Here is a 20,451-nt window from a genome sequence, read left to right as displayed (position 1 = left end):
CAGCACTGCATTCCCTTCTATAGACTTTGGGACCAAAAAGGGAGAGGAACTGGGTGTAAGGCTGCGTTCACAGCCAGGCTGTTCTGAACCGTTTATCTGAACTCGGCAGCGTTACTTTTCCTTTCCTTCAGTTGGTTCATTTGTCCAGGTGAGAACGATGACCTTTGACCTCTGGTGGCACCAAATAACGGCACCGAGAGTCTCAGTCCTCCAACAAGAGAACTGCGGTGCGGTTCGTTAACCCAGCCAACTACAGGAAACCAACCCGAAACGCACAGAATTATGGGTAGAAAGAGACGGACACGGTTTTGGACTGATGCTCCTATTCAGATATTTCTTCATGTGTTCTTAACTGGTATGAACACCACAGAAGAAGAGACAGATAGTCAATTCATTGCCAATACACAAGCTACTTGTGAGTCATGTGACTTTTGTTTCCGAGCTCTGGTTGGCTTGCGATTGGTCAGTTTGGACCTAAATGAACCAAATACAAAGATGCATCAAAGTCAACTTTTCCACTCTGGTTCAGACCAAAGAAATCAAACTGTGGCAGTCTCAGAAGCTTCCGGTCTTCAGTCTGAATAAACCTCCTGCTCCGCTCTCTGTCCTGGCTGACCTTACCTTCTTCTCCTTCAGGTAGTAGCCGATGGCAAAGTTTCTGTCTCCAGACTCGCGCTCCGACTGGAATCTGGGGCAGATATGGGAGGAAGGGGGGGGGGGGGGGGGGTAACAACACTAGAGGTTTGCTCTTTATGCACCATGACTCAGCTGATGTTACATAAAACCAAAACACAGTCCCAGATCTGACCGGTGCAACAAATCGCTGGTGTGTGACCTGGACTCCAACTCACTGAAGGTTTCAGCCTCAAGGATTTTATTATACATTTATATAAATATTTAATATTTATAGTTATTTAAATTCAATAAAACATGCGGGGTGTGTTTGACCTCAACTTGAACTCACTGATTTTTTATTTATATTTTTACAGACAATGTAGACAATGACCCATCAAGTATTTTATAACATATTTTATTATAAATATTATAATGTATTATTATCATAATTCAGCATGCATGTGTGTCCTCAACTTGAACTTGTTGTTCTTGCTGTTTATATAAGAGCAGACAATGCACCTTCCTAAATAATTTTATTATAATATACAGCAGATTTATTTTATTATAAATATTCAACATCATATATTTGTAGTCTAATGAATCAAAGCATGGATTTATGAACTCAAATTTGAGTTTTTTATGAGTAGATAATCCACCTTCCTCAAGGATCTTGTTATATATTTATTATAAATATTAATTATTCATCATTATTATATATCAATAAAACATGCATGTGTGACCTCGACTTAAACCTTCCACCTCTCCTCCAAGATGGCAGCGCGACAGTAATTATGATCGCTCCGATTTCAACTATTACATTATTTAACTGAGACGATGTAATGTAATCCCTGAATACGATTAAATCTATATATTATAACAAAATCTTTTATATAGATCTGAAGTGATTAAACTGACTCTTTCCTGCTTTTACTGGCATTAGATTTGTGTTAGTGTGTGTTGGGTCTGTCTATCATACCAGTATCATCAGTAAACATCGTACTCAGTGAAGTGTAATTCTACTCACTCAGTATGGTAATAATGTAATGTAATAATCAGTAAAGTAATAATGTAATGTAATGATCAGTAAAGTGCGGTTCTACTCACGTGGCGTTGCTGAAGCCAACATACTCGTTTCCTGCCAGTTTGTTCATGAAGTTCATGACCTGCAGCAAGAAGATCCACCAAGAAATCAAATAAATGATCCCAAAATTAAATCACCATTTAAATAAGTGACACCTACTCTTAGAAAATGATTGACAGCACAAAATTATACCAAATTATGGCACTTTTTAAAGGACAGTATTGTAGGCAACTTAAGTCCCTTGTTGACAAAACGGTAAAACTTTGACTGAATCCTCTATCTTTAGAGAAACTGAAGTAGTTTTTGTTTTGAAAATGAACTTTTGTTGACGTGATATCCAGCAAAAATAAAAGTTTGTAAAACACTGTTGGTGTGATCGAGGACTTTGCAGATTTTAGCCGTGCAACAATACTCACATAGTCAAATTTTTCGGCGTTGCTTGCCCCTTGCTGAAACACAAACAAAAATGACAGGTATGAAAAACACAACAGTCAAAAATCACCTCATTAACTCAAATAGTTATATATATATATACATACATATGCAGTTTAATACTACCACTATCACTAAAAGTTACCCATGTCATGACATTAGCACTATATGATTCCTTTAAGCTAGGCAAACAGTGCAAGGCATCTACATTAATGCTACCCAACGCGTTTAAAGTGAAATTAACAACATTGACAAACAGCTATCATTGCTAACTATCAGTTATGTGTCCAATCAAAAGGCCATTGCAGTCATGACATCAAATGAATTAGAATTAGAGGTGGGAAACTAGTTGGAGATGGAAGAGGTGAAATAAAACAGTTAATCCACTCGGGGTTTTCTTGCTTTGAAAAGAAAAGAAAAATCTACCATGAAAAGTTGAAAGAAAGACGGATCTATTTTGTTGATATTTCAATGGGTTCGTAAGTCTTTACCACCCATCGCTTGTTTTATCAAGTTAAACTGGCTGCAGAGTGGAAACCCACTACAGCAGGATGTTAGAGACCCAGTGATACAGCTGTAACTCTACAGTCAAGTCTACAGTTATATGAGCAAACTATGTGTCTATGAATAGGGAGGCAATTAGACGAATAGGGAGTTTATGTGGAGTGTGCTTGCTGCAGTACTTGTTTAATGATTATGAGCTTAACTAGTCAGTATGGTGGGAAAACACTGAATTTACTGTGGCAGGGTGGGAAATTACCCCCAGCCAAATGCAGGTAAGCTTTAGCTCTGGCTAGTTTTCTCTACCATCCATTTCTCAGGTAACCATCTATCACCTGGAGTCCTATTCTAAATATCTAGTTGGCTGCTATTATAGTGAAAGTGGCTGGTAAATGTTACCGTGCTTTCACACTGCGATTAACACCATCAACAAGTCACCAGGAGACTGAGTGACCTGGGAAACTCGGCCGATGTGTGGACAGTCGTCAAACTCGTTGTTCCAGAAACAACACAGCTGAACATTTTCACGGCTGTCAACGGCCAATCAGATTTCCGTGCGTCCTGGAGAAGCCATTCAAACCTTTCCAGTTCTCTACAACTTTAATTTGAAAGACAACAGCAGTGGTTCCCATCTCCAGTCCTCGCGACTCCAAGTACGTACTGCTGGTTTTCATTCCAGCCGTCTAATAGGGACTGAGTTAGACCCGGGACGCCAGGTGATGCAATTAACTACCTGGCAGAAAACCAGCAGTATTCAGGGTCCTGAGGAGCGGAGTCGGGATCCACTGGACTAGAGGAATAAACGTCTCAAACACGATGCCTGGAGAACGGTTGGTCCATCATTTGGGTCAACGGTAAGCTCTGACATCATCAGTTTTTTCTGTGTTTTTTTTCGATTAATGCTACTTAAGGAGAGCTTGCTAGCTATGTTAGCTCATCAAAACGATGTACTGTTATGACAGACAATGCCAGCACTGAAAAATGCATGATTTGCCGGTTGAAAACTCTGTAGCTGCAGACCACTATATAGATGCAATCGGACCGGCCAACCAAGTCGCTCGCAGTGTGAATGCATGGTTAGGGTTTTACCAGCCACTGATAGTTTTCTGTCCTGACTAGAAGAGAGCAGAGACTACAGCTGTGAGGGACCTAAATTACTCAAATGGATTTATCTGTACTGGCTGGCAAAGAGAAACAAAATCAATCTTAACTCTGGGGATATAAAACAGAAATAAATTCAAATAACAAAATTAAAAGAACAAAAAACACAAACAAGTCTTTCTCTAGGGAAGAATGGAATGTGAATTAAAACCAGCGTTTGGGTTTGAGCCAGTTGCTCTGCTGTACTGTTTATAATCCAGACGTATAAACAGTTTGGAGAATGCATGTGAAAGGTACAGTAGCAACGACGACATTTAAACATTTATACACGGCCATGTGAAGGCTAAAGCTTGGCACAAATCCAGACCAAATGGGGGGAAAAAAATAATTAAAAAGGAAAAAATTACCAACGTCATTGACCTGTTGCAGTGGTCATAATTTCCCAAAGATCCTAATGCTGTAAAATATGCAACAACATATAAAACCACACAACGAGCCTTGAAAAGTTACATTGCAAATGTCTGTACTGTAGTCTAGTTCTAGATTTAGCAAAAGGAGAAGGGATGGGGGGACACAGCATGCATTGATTCCCCACCGTCACCTGGGTTTATCATTCATATCAATGGACAGGCTACAATGTGGTACCATCCAATCAAAAGACAGCAAAGCCAACCTTCAGTTGCAGCAATCTCAACAGTGATTGGTTGGGTTTCAAAAGAAGTGGAGACTAGGATTGGTTGACAGGAATGCTGCTTTCACATCATATGGGAATGACCGTTTTCACGAATTTAAACTCATTCGGAGCCGTCAAGACGCCATGATTGTAGTTTTCTGTAGACTTTGGTTGCTCCTGATAAGCTTTTTTACTCTGAATACACATGAACTTAGTGTGTCATGTTTTACAGCAAACCAAACATTGCAATGTCAACCACAAACCCAAAAATCCAGCCAGTAGTTGTGTCCTGCCATGGCATTTTAAGAGCTGTGACCACAAAATAACTTATGTGACAGAAATAGTTCATTTTCAGTTTGTTTTATCTGAAATTAATCCACGATTCCCTACATTAGACTACAGGCATTTCCTTGTTGCTAATGTCAGAATTGAGTAAGTCGGACAAATCGAGGTCCATCGTCAAACCCCAAGTAGAATTTATGACCTGAAAGCTCAACGGTATTTTTAAGTCAGAAGTTCGATCTACCATCATTCCCATACGATGTGAATGCGGCAAAAGACACTTGATGATTATCCTGGTCATTCATAGGTTTACTACTGGTGTCAGGGAAAACACACAGAACAGCTACTTCTTAATTTAATTGAAAATGTATATGCTAAACCCATTAAAAAACTACACAAGCAATATTTGGTTCATTCCTGCACGTTTTAGTTTTTCCTGCCAGCCAGTCTGGTGTTTCTCTTACTATACCAATCAGCCGTTTAGTGACATAATAACAAGTATTCATAAAATGGGCCAACTGTTTTTATTCTTATTCTAAATTCTCACTGCAAATGGGATTTTCAGGATATTCATCCAGCATCTCTCCATCCTGTCAAGCCCAAATCCAAAACACCAGATAGGAGAACTCAGTGCTGACTGCTGAGGCAACTTGACTTGGCTGTGATGGGGGGATTGTGGGAAGCCAAGCCTCATCTATCTGGATATATACAATATGATAAGTCATACAACACAGTTGGAAATTATAAACCCCTTTCAGAGTTTCTACACATTTTTGAAAATCAAATTCCATGACTATTCAATTCCTTGATTTCAGCACCTATTTTCAAATACGACAATTTTTTTCTGAAATTACAATTTGTTATTTTTAAGTCAGGCTAAGTAACTGTGACCACTTACTGTAAAAACGTGTTAATACATATATCTAAACAGTATATATATATATAAAAGCCATGGCATACTGTGAGATAAAGTAGATCCAACCAGTCATTTTAAAAGAGAAGCACTTTGTATTTATGTATAAGGGATGATTTGTGGTCAAAACATACAGTGAGTTAACCAGTTTTATTAAAATAGGTTGTGTAAGCCCAAAATTATTAATGCAATAGGCACCTAGGGCTTCATTTATAAATAGGTTCTTATACAAAATGTGCTTGTGACCAAACCCAAAGTACTAATTCATGAACCATTGATCTTGACACCAAAACCAGTGGTTGACATTGATTCTGTTCTGTGACATATCAAAAGCCCAAACTAAGTTCTATCATTCTACAAAGTATCAACTCCATGGATCGAATTTGTATTTGTTTTTTGGTGGTATCTTCATGGGAATCAGGGCTAAAGTCAAGAAAATTTCTGTAACTGAATTCCCATATCTGGGACTTTTGTTTGACCAAAATAAAGCAGATGGAAATTTGTACTGATTTTTAAGATTAACATCAGATATTCATGTGGCCTTTGAAGAAGCAGGTTAATGTTATAAAAGTACCAACATTGGAAATATGATTAGGATATCTGTTAGATCCATCCATCAGTGACCTCATCACCCCACTCAAATCTCTAGCTTTCTCTGAAAACATCCCATCTGTCAAAGTGCCGTCTGGTTTTGCCCACTGGTCCCTGGTACTCCTATTTTGTAAACCAACAATTTGCTTGCAAGGCCGTTTTGAATTTTTCAAAAATATTTCTGAGGTCATTAGAGGGGGACCTTCATGTAGTGACATTCGTTAATGTAGTAAAATGGTTGTGTGGTATGTGGTCTGCCTTTTTCATAAAGATTGGATTGGTGTTGCATGCAGTTTCATTGGTGTATTTGGGTCATATGCCAAGCAGTCAGCTATATCCCAGAGTCAAGTCATCTGTGCTGTGAAGACTATCTACTATCTACTATCTACTACTATGGGAAAATCACTAAGTGACTAGTGGTGTGCAAGTTGAAAGTATAACACTAGTTTGGTAAGTTCATCTACTACTAGCCACATTGACAGGAAATAAATCATCACTGGCAAGTCCCATTATCTTTGCTTGTAAACTAGAGAAAGTGGCAAGTGAATTTGGGGATTTTGCAGCCACTGTGGGTAGAGGTGCACCGATCAATCGGCCACCAATAATAATCCATTGACTTCTGAGAAGAAAGTTTGTAGCATAAGACTGGAGGTAGATAAAACTAGGAGGTAAATTTGGAGTTTCTTTTCCATTCTAAAAATCTCCTTGGCTGATAAAATAGTGAAGGTGGCTGGTGAATTTGAGATGTACTAGCTATTTTTTTAGTTTTCTTCCCAGAAACATACTTGGAGGTTTTGGTTAGTCTCCTGTCTTTTTCTATATCAGGGTGATTGTTGAGTATGTGGTAGAGGATGTTAGACCAGAAGATAGCATGTTTGGGGGATTTGAGGATGATGCATGTTGTTGGTGGGTTATGGTAGTGGTAGTCAACACTACTACAAGTCTTATGCAGAGAACATACATGTCGCCCTCTTGGTTTAAGTCCTCAGCAGTGCACCTATAAAATGCACCAGAGGCAAATTATTCCAAGTCCTGAAAAGCCTCATTCTGTGTTCACACCGCTAACAACCACATTGTCCTGCCACTGTCCGATGGCAAATTTGAGATAGATGATTGACAGCTGTAGCACTGTTAGTGTTGCAGCAATAGGCAGAACATATAGCAATTCTAACCATACGTTCACACAGCGAGCAACATCAAGAAGTCATCGGAAGTCCATTCATTTCCCATAGAGCTGAACGACCAGGGAAACTCAGCCGATGTGTGGACACTCAACAAGCTTGTCGGCCGAATGTCTTGCAGTCATTGGCTGTCAACAGCCATCAGATTTCTGTTCCCTCATTGTTTCCCCACTGATATAATATAGTTTCATGAACAATAGCTCCGCCTGGCAACTTCACAATGGATGAGAACTAGATTCCTGCCATTCAAGGCTTCCCAGTTCTATACAATTTTTATTTGAAAGGATACAGGAATAAACGTCTCAAAACCGATGCTTGAAGAACGGTTGCATCCATCGTTGGGGTCGATGGTAATCTCTGAAGTCATTTTATTGAGTTTTTTCTGGAGAGCTTGCTAGCTATGTTAACTCATCAAAACGATGTACCGTTATGACAATACCAGCAATGAAAAATACATGATTTGCCGGTTTAAAACTTTGTAGCTGCAGATGACTACATTAGATGCAATCAGAGATTCTCGGTCCGCCCACAATCGGTAAGAATTGAGCGACCCTTCACCCAAGTTGCTCGCAGTGTGAATGCATGGTAGTATATGGTTGGCTGTCAATGGGTGGTGCCACCATAAGTTCAGCTGCAGCCAACTTTTGTGCACTGAGAAATGAACACTGGACGTTGCTCATAGAAAATGAGCAGACTTCCAGAGACTGTTTCTAGAGTTGCTGGCGGTGTGAACGCACTCGTCAGAGAGGCAAGCGGTTTCCGTAAAATCCTCTATAATACCCCAAATTATCCACCCACTCCCTTTTCCTCCAACATCCTGCCCAGGTCTCTACGTAGGCGCTCACCCTCGAAAAATAGCATAAAGCATAGTTACATCATATCCTGTGGATTGGTCAGTAATTTATTCACTGGCCCCTAATGTATTCATGTCAAGGTTTTGGCTGAGGGACGCAGATATGAGAAGAGTTTTGTTGTTGGATGTGATTTGGAACAACACTGGTTATACTGACTATACTGTAGTTGGGGAGAATGAAACCTCTGATAGGAACAGTCATTCTTATGATCTTATTTCACTAAATAAATATAATAGTGAAATTAATCTATTCTATTCTTCATTTTACTGGGGATTTTTGTGATTCCCTCAAGGACTCCTGGCGATCCTCACTCACCACTTAAGGAATGACTGATCTAGTTCATTGATGCCTGAATTTTTAAAAATAAAATTCAAGTATTTGATCAGCAGATGGTGCTCTTGTGTGTCTAGCAGAGAGACTAAACCAGTTCCCTGGCGGTTTCAAGGTCAGGTGAAGATATTTAAACAAGGGATACAAACACAGAGACACTGTGCTTTTTTTTTTTTTTCAGGTAGCAGAGAAATTACCCATGATTAAAGCTGTTCATTAGCTGTGGCTGCACTGGCCAGACTGAGTGACGCTGGTCTCCATCTCCCACCTACCATCTACGGCTCTGTGTGCAGGATATCTTAGTGATGCTGCTTTCAACCCAACCAAATCCCCTTTCAGCGTGATTATCTATAATCTTAATCTCCCCATGTACAGTAATCTGGCGGAAACAAGTTCTCCACAGGATAATAATTTTACTTCATACAAATTCTCATTGGATACACCGACACCTACACTGACATGCTAGAATAGGTACAAATGAAGAGTTTTGTTCCAAAATGAAATATTCACCGTTTGAATAAAGTGACACATACTGATTGATAGCACACAAAAACAACAACAGCAGATTATGCCACTTTTGAAACAAGAGTAGGTTATGTAAGTCCTCGGTTGACAAAATAATAAAACCCTTTAGTCTGGATTCTCTAGATTTTAGAGTTCTGAAATGATGAAATTCAGGTACATTTTGGAAACGAACTCTTCATACGCCTACTCTCACTAAACGGGTCAAAAACAGCCATATGGGCCTTAGCTTCATTCATTCTTTGCTTTTGGTGTTTCACATTTCCAAAAGAATTCACTCAATCGATCAAGTATATAATGTATAAAGCTTACCTTAATGAGGGAGGTACAGACGATAGCGCCGGCATTAACCATGGGGTTGTGGGGTTTGTCTGTGGGGGGGAAACGAATGGGAAACGTCAACAAAGCAAAACGACTGAACACTGAATTTATATCTCTACATTAATGAATGGCCTGCTTTCTGTCGTACGTCTTGCACTTGATGTCTCTGCATTAAATGTCACCAAGATAAATCCCTGTAATATTTTTATTCTGCACTGCCTATGCAACTTGGTCTTTATTCTCTATTGTTATTTTAATTCTTTATTTATTCTCTCTTCTTATACACTTTATTATCTCTTTTTGTTTGTTTTATTTATCTTATCCTGTATTTCTTATCTAATGTCTTATATACCTTGTTCAAAGGACTTTGAGTGCCTTTGTGTACGAAATGCGCTACATAAATAAACTTGCCTTTCCTTGCCTTGTCTTACATTTATTGTACTTGGAGAATAAAGTCAATCTGATTCTCCTCACAATCGCATTTGAGGCAAAATGAAGAAGAAACTTACATTAAGTTATGCTACATGAACTTTACAAAAATAAAAATTAGCCAAGTTTAGCCTCGAAATTATACAAGTATAGCCTATTTTTGAGAGTCCAACTATTAAATACAAAGTAATAGTCAAATACAAAAAAGGATATTCAGCATTGTTTCCATCTCATCTAGTCTTCATGATGCCAAAGGTCAAAACATTGCTGAATAATCCACTGAGGGAACATCAATATAATGAGGCACCCACACACCAAAACACACAACCAAGGCCTGTATGTCCGCAGCGTTACGCCACTTCCCCCCCTCTGTGCTTTAATCTTCTTACACAACACGCAAGAACAATGTTTAAAAATAAAAACAAAACAGCTGTAATATTTCCGCCACCGGCTAGTTCTGTCTGGTTAGGTAACACAGCTGAGGGAGAGGAGCGGGGAAACCTGGAAACCGCCCAGAGGAAACGTTCCTGCACCAGTTTTAAGATGTTGGTCTGTGTTTAATGATATCCGCTGATAGTGGCTGGGCAGTATGACTGTCAGCTAGAACACATCACTCTCCAGCTGAATACAACAGTTTGACCAGAGGCTTTTTTTTTTTTTTTTTTTTTTTTTAAGCTGTGACCTGGATTGACGCTGATGACCAATAATCAACGTGGCAAAAGATCCAGAGTAGTCAGTGTTTCCCATTGAATTTTATTCTTGTCAGCGTGGAAAAGCCTCTGAAAACTCTCCACTCAAACCCAGACTGATGAAATTGTTTCAGGGTTAGCAGCTCTATGCTTTAGCTCTCATATCGCCCAGGATCATTACAGCTATGTATAGACCTATTTTAGACCAAGCAGTAAATACATTATTGCAATGAATAAACATCTGTAAATACAAAAAATATGCACCAGAGAAGTCCTGTAGACTAGCCTACAAGATAATTATCTGAGCCCAAGAAGTAATTTCAACATTGCGTCTATGCGTAGCTCTCATATAGTCCAGGATAATTTTGTCTATGTATAGACATCTAATAAACTTTCACTTTTCAACCTCACTTAAACTTAATTTAGTCTAGACGGCTATGGGCCATTTAGACGTTTTTTAAACATCTAATCAACATAAAATTGCTCAGTGGGTCTCCTCCTACAATACAGACAGTCATGGAATTCTGTGTCTAACAATAAAAATATTCTCAGATTTGGGTTCCAGAGACAAAATCTCATCAAATGGGGGTCTGTGGCTCTAATGTGGACTAAATTAGGCGTCCTTGATAGGGCTGAACGATTTTGAAAAAATATCTAATTGCGATTATTTTGACTGATATTGCAATTGCGATATGATTTGCGATATTAGAGGGAATGATCATTTTTACATCATTATTCTCATTTTCATTGAAAAACGTATTAAAATGATTATGGTGTGATTTTTGCGGGGATCTGTACCAAACAAAGATGTTTTCTTAAGTCTGTAGAATATGATGTGTAGGCCAGGACATCTCTGCAGCACCACAATATTTACTTTAAAATGCTATTTTGACACATTTCACCTTTAACAAATATTGCGCCTCCTGCGATTTGAAAATTGCAGCAGGCCATATTGTGATTTCGATAAAATTTCGATTAATTGTTCAGCCCTAGTCCTTGATATGAAAAAGGTTGAGAATCACTGCACTATAGGATAGTTATTTGCTCAAAGTCAAAGTCTCATTGTCTCTGTTCTTTCTGCTGCTCCCTCACCAGTTCCCCCAGACCACACCGCCCTGGACCCGCCATTGTTATTCTCCCATGTTATAATGTCTGTTTTACACATTTTACAGCGTCTACAGACACTCTTTGTTTTATTCTGCGTTGGCGCTGCACCTCTCATTAACATTTTATCACAGTTCCATAGCAACCGGGCGTCGAGGATGGATCCTCTTACATCGAACAGAGGGTATGACAGCCTGGGGGGAGAGTTGGACCACAAGCACAGCCGGCCGAGTCACGATGCGAACACGGCAAGATACGGAATGGAGGACCGGCCTATAGGAGGAGGAGGAGGTCGGCCTGTATGATCTATTTTTAGCGTCCGATCCCTGAGGACTTGTAATAAAACAGGGACCGGCTTTGAGGGAGCGAGAGAATCCACTGGCCTGCCATGTAAAGTCTGGCTGTGGCTGGTCAGCTTTAAATCTCTGCCTTCCTTAGCATTTCTCATCTCATCTTATGCCTCATCTCTTATCTCCTAGCGGACGCGGGACAAACGGATTCTCGCCTCACCCTCCTCGTTCAGGAAGAGCTTGTTGAACCGCAGGCCGCTGGGCTCTTTGCCGATGAAGCGGTGGACGTACTCGGTGCCGTGGTCGTGAACGGCGATGGCGTATTTCAACGGCTTGACGCACGACTGCAGGCAGAAAGGAACCTTGGTGTCGCCGACGGTGTGTCTGAGAGAGAGAGAGAGAGAGAGAGAGAGAGAGAGACACTCACTCACACAAGTTTGTATTACTATAATTATGAGGACCTTCTTTTACTCCCTAACCCTTCACCTTAACCTAAACCTAATCCTAATACTAATCTTAACCCTAAACCAAAGCCTTAATCCTAAACTAACGCCTTAAAGGAGCTGGTCCTCATTCTGGAGTTTTTTTTCCTCACCTTTCTATCCTTGTGAGTCTGTTTGGTCATAATAAACATCAAAATACACACACACACACACACACACACACAAGCTGTGGTGTCGTGTCTTTAAATTTGTTGTCTTTTGAGTCTGTTGTTTTCTTCCGTTTCAACTGTTTCTGCGTTCATGTCCTTTGTGGCTCTGTAAAGCGCCTCCTGACAAGCCGGTTTGTTCAAAGTGTGTGTGTGTTAAAATGAATTTGTTTGGACTCCTAAGCAAACTCTCTCCCACAGTTCAGCATCTGCAGTTTAAGAGCCGACCGCTCTGTTCACCCGCTGACGGCTGCTCATGAATACAAAGTACAGCTGATTTCTGTCAGATAGGCCTTTTTTTCTTACTTGATCATAAAGTTTCCATGGTCATTTATGTTTTGAGGGAGTTTTATGACCTGAAACTTGTTGAAACCTCCATGAAAAATACATGGACGTTAATGAGAAAACAGCATTATTTTCTTCTTTCCATACAACATGTTGCAGATATGTGTTTTTTTGCCCGACAACAGTGATTTTCCATTCCATATGCAGGTATTTGTGTGCATAATCTTGCCTCCCTGCTATTATTATTTTTCTATTATTACTACTAGGCTACATTTTTGTTCTACCCTCCCCCCCCCTGTTCCCATCAAGAGGCAATTTTCCTCTTGCCAGGCCATAAATAATTAATCAGCCATTTACTCCATATTCTCCTATGTCTCTGTACAATATAAACAAAACAGGCATTTTTTTTTCCAAGTGTGTGTAAACCGAGCCGGCATCCAGCAGGAGTGGATTGTGAAATCGAGCCTGGTTTGGCTCCAGCGTGTTGTACCTCTGTCCGTCGACGGTGCACAGGGACACGGCCCACAGGTCTGGGCTGAACCGGGCCAGCTGGGGGATGTAGTCCGCCACCTGCACCGCAACACAGCACAGCACAACACACACTGACCAAGCTAGTCCACATAATAGCAATTCATCATTTTCATATTTAAGTGAAGTTCATAGTTTGCTTATAAGGCAAAAGTTACACAAGGGATCAGACCAAATTGAGTCGGTAAAGGTTACAGAAGCAGCTTGGGACCAGTTTGAATCCGCAGACCAGTTTGGAAAAGTGACTGGGTGTAAAGGGGTTGAGTAACGCTCGCTCCTCGCTCAGTAAGTGAACCTGCGTTAGTGTGAAGCAAACCTTCCCTGGCCGAAGAAATGTTGAAAAACTACAGAGCTTAAGCTGATCTCTGACACCAAGTGTAAGGATTCTGGTTGAAGAGTTATTCAATAAAAATATCAACTAATTTAAGTGTATTATTGTTGATGATTTAATGAACAAAGGTATTTTACTGCACTTTCACCATCTGATACCAACTATTTTCAACAACAGCACAGCGTTTTATCAATTGTGGAAATTAAAATCACGATATATGATTATTCAAGATTAACTGTTTAGTCCTATGAAACAGTGAAAGTTTGGCTGTAACTAACTAATTATTTTCATTATCGATTAATCTATTGATTTTTTTTTTTGATTAATCAATGAATCATTTAGTCTATAAAATGTAAGAAATAATGACAAATGCCCATCACATGTCACCAGAACCCAAAGTGATTCTTAAAATTGCTGACATAGTCTGACTAGCAGCCAGAAACCCAAAGTATTGCTTTTATAATGATATGAAACTTTCTAATCTTAGAGTTTGTGAAGCTGTAACCAGAAAATGTTTGGTGATTTTACTTGATAAATGACTAAAACGATGAATCGATTATCAAAATTATAATCGATACATTTTCTGTCGATTAATCGTTTCAGCTCTAGTTTGAAGTGCATTCTGGGATCTACCAGTGGCCTCTCATCTGTGGCCGACAGATGAAAAAGTGAGGAGCATGGAGCAGGCAGAGCATGACTTCCTGCAAAACGCTCTCAAAACGCTGCCAAGACAGACTGGCTTCCAGACAATAAAGAACAAGGGAAAGGTTATCAACACGACGACTGTGAAGGGAGTGGAAAAGGTCAAAGGCTTCCCATGCAGGCAAAAATACTAGAAAAATAAGAAGAGGGGAACCACCTGTAATGTAAAAATTATTTTTTCCAGCTATTGTCAATGTGTTTCCACTCCTCATTTCTGTCTGAATGCACTGCCATGAAGAGCGCATGGATCGTACAGCCATATTACCTTTCCTAATAAATGGGAATCAATAAACAAATATGGTGTAACTAGCACCACTCTCCCCATTCAAAAAAACACAATGCCCCTCCTGCCCCGTCGTCCTCCCAGCATCCCTCGCTCACCTGCCCTCCTGACAGGTTCTTGGCGTTTTCGTAGAGCTCGTCGAAGTGGGCGCAGAAAGACTGGAAGTCCGGGATGACAAACTTCTTCCTGAAGGCCTGGGTGAGCAGAACGATGTTGCTCTGGACACATCTAGGCAGGGAGAGGAGACACAACAGTTCAGGCCTCCAGGCAGCCCGTAACCATGACTGGTACTTGTGTCCTGGTCAAGCTGCAGATCCAGAACTCATAATTGATGCAAACGAAACTGATTATGAACCTAAACTGCGGTCATATAGAGTTTGTAAATAATTTTCAGTGTTTGATTTAACGTACTTGGAGGATCAGATGGGTGGGGTTTACTGCACCAAGAAAAAAACGATGTCATGTAAGGTTTCAACCGCAGAAAAGTACACAAAATTGACTTTCACTTTAGTTTTACAGGGGGAATTGAACCCCTAACCCTGGCAGTGCTAGTGCCTTGCTCTACCCATTGGGCTACACGGGGAATTTAACCCCTAGATGCCTTTCAGCAGGTTCGTACAGACAAAAGGACATGTTTGCAGAAAAAACAAAGCGTCGCATTGGATTCGGACTTGCTGGCCGAACTAATCGAACTCTTAACACACCTGCCCCAACTGTGTACCATCTAATATTGGTCAAAAATATCACATGATCTGTTGTGTTGCCTTGTAGAGAAGCGTCTCCATTTCCTTGCCTTTGTTTCCATCTCCATCTGGTCGACTCTTCAAAATGAATCCATAGAGGATTTCTGCACCTTTATGAGGATCACACAGTTTCCAAATCCTCAGATTCCCTCAGATTCCTTTGTCGCTCTTCCACCGCAGCCTTTGTTTCTGTTCTTCTGAGTTTATATGTCACCACTATATCTGGTTTCCCCAGGTTAACCAACACAGTCACCGAGACATTTGTGCTCAAACGTGTCTCTATTTGGGTCAAGCTCCACTTCATCGTAAGTATGCCACTGCCTTAACCCTGGCAGTGTTAAACACATTTTATAGTGGAACGTAACATAAACATGATGTAAAATGCGTATGTAAAGAATGTGGTGGTGCTTACAGTTTTTATACTTCTGCGTTGATGTGCCTCTGTGTCTCTTCAGACCGCTCCATCTTGACCGCAGTCTGCTGTTGACGGAGGCGGACGGTTCCCTAACAGCACACGTCATGATCGCCCCTATGATCAACCAATCAGAGTGCGCGATTCCATGTAGACTCGACACGAAGTTGAGGTTTTTGGGCAGGTCCGCAACCCTTGTCCTGTCGAATCCAACCTACTGTCAAATCCCTAAATAGATTTTTTTTGACCTGTGTGTTTTATATATAAAAGGTTTTTTCTACCATGGTATAAACTATTTTATATAGAGATGGATTTCTTTTTGTCAAGGGGGGGAAAAAAAGGGGGGGGGGGGGGCATGTCTTCCCGAAAATAATGTTGTTGTGGAGTACATGTTTTGCACATTTGTACATGATTGATTTTCAAGTTGTAGGACCCCATGGGATTTTTTTGTATACTGTGAACTTGTGCTATGTCTTATATATATACACTACTAACCAGAGAAAAGGATGTTTTGCTCTTTAGCAGTGTCAGAAGGATTTTGGATGTGTACAATTGTGGATGTTGTGTGTTTTGACAATCGAGGGAATCTTAAATGAGTGAGGTGTTGTATGGGATCATGGACACGCCTCCAACACAGCTGTGGACTGTTATGCAATCATGGGGTGTATTTAAGCACTAATGTCACTTTACAATTGATATGTCTTGAAAAAGGTCCTTGTGACCGAAACGTTGACTCTTTTTAAATAAATCAATGCAGAGGTGATAAGTGTGTGCGGGAACTGACTTTTTTTCTTTGGAACAGGTTCGCAACCCTTGTCAACCCCAAATATGTGTCAAATACCATCAGTTTACATGCAGAGACGCTATTTTCATTAAAGTATAAAATGCGCTTTAGTGCCTTGCTCTACCCAGTGAGCTGCATCTGACTATCGACAGAACTGTGTAAGTAACGGCATCAATCAGCTCAACAGACAAACAGAATAGTTGCATGGTGATGTCACTTGATGTAGAGCTACAGTGATTCAGTTGACAGCCCCCCCCCCCCGAGCAACAAAGGACCACGAACAGAAAACACACAACTCCACATGAGAAGAGTGAGGTAGAAGCTGTGTATACTGACGGGAGCTGAGAGATTTCAACCGGCCCAGCTAAAAGCCCCCCCGTCTAATCCCTGTAGCGTGGAGGCTCCCTGTGGAGGAAACGCACGCCACGCTCCACCGCCTGCTCACGTGGCTCGCTCTCCCAGGCTGGGCTCTAGAAATAAAGCCGGAGGGAGGGGAGGGAGGGAGGGAGGCGAGCGAGGTGGATCGGAGCCAGAAGCTGCAGAGCTGAGGTGCGGTCCGTGCGCCCCGACGCTCCGCGCTGCCGTGTCCCCAAGCTGTCGCCCACTTCTGGCTCCGCACCGTTTCCTCTGGGGTTTTAAACTAGCTAAGAGGGAGTAATACTTTTGATTCCACATCTAGCCCCGTTTTGTTCCCGGTTGTGGTTATATTGCAGGTTGCAGAGCTAAAAATGTTCAAATCAAAAAAAGGAGCCATTTGATTATATAGATTTTTTTAAATGTAGTATTTTCTCTAACAGTGCTGGCAGTGGTGTTGCTGCGATGGTGCGTCAGTGCTGCATGAATATAAAAGGAAACAGTGCTGAGACTGACTCTGTTTCCTAGTAACAAAGCCCTGTGAGGGTTTTGGAGTATCACAGCATTAGTCTTTACCAGCGTTAATGTCACAGTGAAATGACTTCCACTTGTTATTTAACATGAGAAGAGGTGCTGCCTTAAATGTAAAAATGCAAACTCAAATATTCAAAAATAAATATCTATTTATTAGGTTGTCTTGACTAAAATGCCATGTTTTGTTATGTGCAAAAATTTTTCTGTACACTAGGCATATTTTCAGTGCTTACTTCATGTCGTACCAGCAGGCATACATAATAATTTCAACCAATAACCAATAACCCTGCACACCAACTGTAACTTCCAAGTTCAATATCTGTACCTGTTCTGGTCACAGTTCTGGTTCTAGTGCAGGAGGCAGTGTTGTTCTTTGGATACTTGACTAAATTATTGTTATTTTAGCTTCTTTTTTTCTGTAGCAGTGGAGGACATGCTCTTGCAGTGAAGGCACACAGTGACTGAACTAATGCAGAGGAAACAGAGGAAACACTGGAAGGACCGAGAAAACCTCCAGAAGATGCCGGTGACGTTTAGACCAAGCAGTGATGAATAATTAATGACATGCAGTGACCGTTTTCTGCTGCAGGGAAATGCCGAGGCCTCTGACCGGCATCAATAATTCCTATGACAGACCGTTATAAAAGATTGATGCTAATAATCAAGGTGGAACAGCAAGATGAATATTACTTAAAACAGACCGCTGACTTTGGCCAACGAATGGCTGCTGCCAAACAGTTTAAAAGAGTTTTGGCTGAAATGCCTCTATCCTGGAAATTAAAAAAATGCCTCTAGAACGTGAAAGTTGCTCTGCATATCTGTAACACAATATGTAGAATCCAAATACTTTGCACTAAAATGTCAAGATTTGGACCTGAATCCATCAACAACACTACTAAATACCCAAATACATTGGTTACAGCTGTTTTTTGGAAAGGGAAAGGTATGTATGTCAGTCATGATGTTTTCTGGCGCTGTGGTGAATCCCGCGCCAACAAATCAAGATGCACGTTGGAGAAAATCTTTCATCATATTCAAACCAAGTAAATCTGAAATACTGGTTTGTCAATTTGACTTTCAATTTTTTTAAACACTCAAAGACCAAATGATGTAAAAAGGATAAGAAAAGAAAGCTGTGGCCATATACTTTGCAATTCATACTACAATATTAAGCAAAAGAATCAGAATTTGTTTTTAGTGTCACACAGCCCGACTAACATGCAGGAAACTAATGGTATCCTACTCTGTATTTGTCACCAGTGTTACGAGTTAGATAGATAGTTAAGGATATATAGAGCAGTTAATCCTCCACACCTTTTAACTGATAATGAAGGATCTTATGGCAGACTTGTCTCCGCCATTTAGTCTAGATTTAAATTGGTCTGGTCCATGAATGAATTGGTCTGGTCCATGCTGGGTTTATATTGGACCACTGCCTTTTGGAACGCTTACATAGAAAATTTTACTTTTTATGTGATTTTGATTGTGTTTTGGCGTATTTTGTTGGATGTTGTTTGTCTGGATGCTGCAGAGATTCTTAGCGTCAGTGGGACTGCCAGGTTAAATAAAGGTTGAATACATACTTCTTGAAGAGGTGTCGGTCCAGCGCTCCGTCTGAAGTGGTCTTCAGCGTCACCTTCAGCATCTCCATACATTCCTTCAGCCGGGGGTCTCCGGTGCGAAGCCCCGTGGCTTTAAGAGCCTGTGGAGAGAGGAGGGGAGGGGAGGGGAGGGGTGAGGGGAGGGGTGAGGGGGGCGGGGTATAGATCATGTTGAAGAGGGCGTGACTGACAGCAGATCAATAAACCTACAAGCCTTGCTCCAAGGCCCCGTGAAGAGCCCAACATGTCCTATTACCCTGCTCATAATTCAGCCTGGGTGGGAGATCAACACCGGCCACCAGACAGCTCAACATGATATTTAAGCTCTGAAGCATGCCAACTACTTGTGGTGGAAAAAGTCCTCAAATCCTTTACTTAAGGGAAAGTAGCAGTACTAAATGGAAAAAACCTGAGATACAGTACTTGAGTAAATGGACTCTCCACCTCTGACTATCTGTTTACTGATGTAAGATCATCCATATTATTGACACCCATACTTGTTTATTTGCTTCTTTTACTGGTTTCTGGGTTAAATGCTTTAAGCTCCTTGTTTTTTTTATTCTCACTTATACAAATTAGTCATTTGCATCTCGTTTCTGGTTTTTTTTTTTTATCAACATGTTTTATCAGTGTTTTTATTTTGCACTTTGCTGGTGTGTTTTATTCCTGTGAAAATAAACTAACCTTAATTAAATAGGCCTAATATCCATAAAAATAGCTGAACTGTTGTAATTGTATTAACAAACAGCATTTCTCTTATGAGTCAAGATTAGGGAGGGGAATTACCACCAGCCAAATACTGGTGTATTGCTGGGTTTCTACAGTTTCATATTTTTTCCGAACTTAATTTCTTGATTTGATTTGAAGATTGTTGACTGGCATTCAGTATGTTTTATGTCAACAGCGGTTTTGCCCCCCACTAAGCATACATATCACTCTTCATAGCAACAAACTGTGTCACAATATGTGAGATAATATTTGATCTACTGTATAACCACAGAAAACGTACATCGGGACAGTACAACAATATTTTTTCCATACATTTCTGAACATTTTTGTGCAATTTCAAGACATGGAAATTACCAAATTCTATTCCATACATTTCCAAACTTGCCAGACTTGTGTAGAAACCCTGGTATTGGCTATAGCTGGCAAGTTTGAGTACTCAACCAGTCACTTAGGAAGGTAAACTATTATTTTGCAGATTACTTCTGTCTGTTTAGCTCATACAATGGTTAAAGTGGCAGGTGAATGCTGGAATCAACCAGCCGCTGCAGCTTGTGGGTAAAAAAATCCTCTAATTTGTTCTCATCAAAAAAAAAAAAAAAAGCCAGCT

General features: G+C 40.5%; 1 protein-coding gene across 1 annotated transcript in view; it reads right to left on the bottom strand.

Annotated features, from left to right (window-relative positions):
• Window positions 1–20,451, bottom strand: part of glsa (glutaminase a) — a 43,360-nt gene that overhangs the window by 9,343 nt on the left and 13,566 nt on the right. Inside the window, exons 3-10 of the mRNA XM_071542215.1 lie at window positions 19,098–19,216; window positions 14,786–14,915; window positions 13,334–13,413; window positions 12,130–12,293; window positions 9,389–9,447; window positions 2,113–2,145; window positions 1,720–1,778; window positions 622–688 (exon numbers count right to left, since the gene is read on the bottom strand). Coding sequence (XP_071398316.1) covers window positions 622–688; window positions 1,720–1,778; window positions 2,113–2,145; window positions 9,389–9,447; window positions 12,130–12,293; window positions 13,334–13,413; window positions 14,786–14,915; window positions 19,098–19,216 — 711 coding nt within the window. The remainder of the gene's footprint in view (window positions 1–621; window positions 689–1,719; window positions 1,779–2,112; window positions 2,146–9,388; window positions 9,448–12,129; window positions 12,294–13,333; window positions 13,414–14,785; window positions 14,916–19,097; window positions 19,217–20,451) is intronic.

The sequence above is a fragment of the Centroberyx affinis genome, unplaced genomic scaffold, assembly GCF_046629955.1.
Source record: "Centroberyx affinis isolate AG114_WGS23_722 - 3 ecotype Tasmania unplaced genomic scaffold, CSIRO-AGI_Caff_v1 ptg004041l_1, whole genome shotgun sequence".
Lineage (NCBI taxonomy): Eukaryota > Metazoa > Chordata > Actinopteri > Beryciformes > Berycidae > Centroberyx > Centroberyx affinis.
The sequence above is the reverse complement of the archived record's forward strand: the minus strand, read 5'-3'. Positions and strand labels throughout refer to the sequence as shown.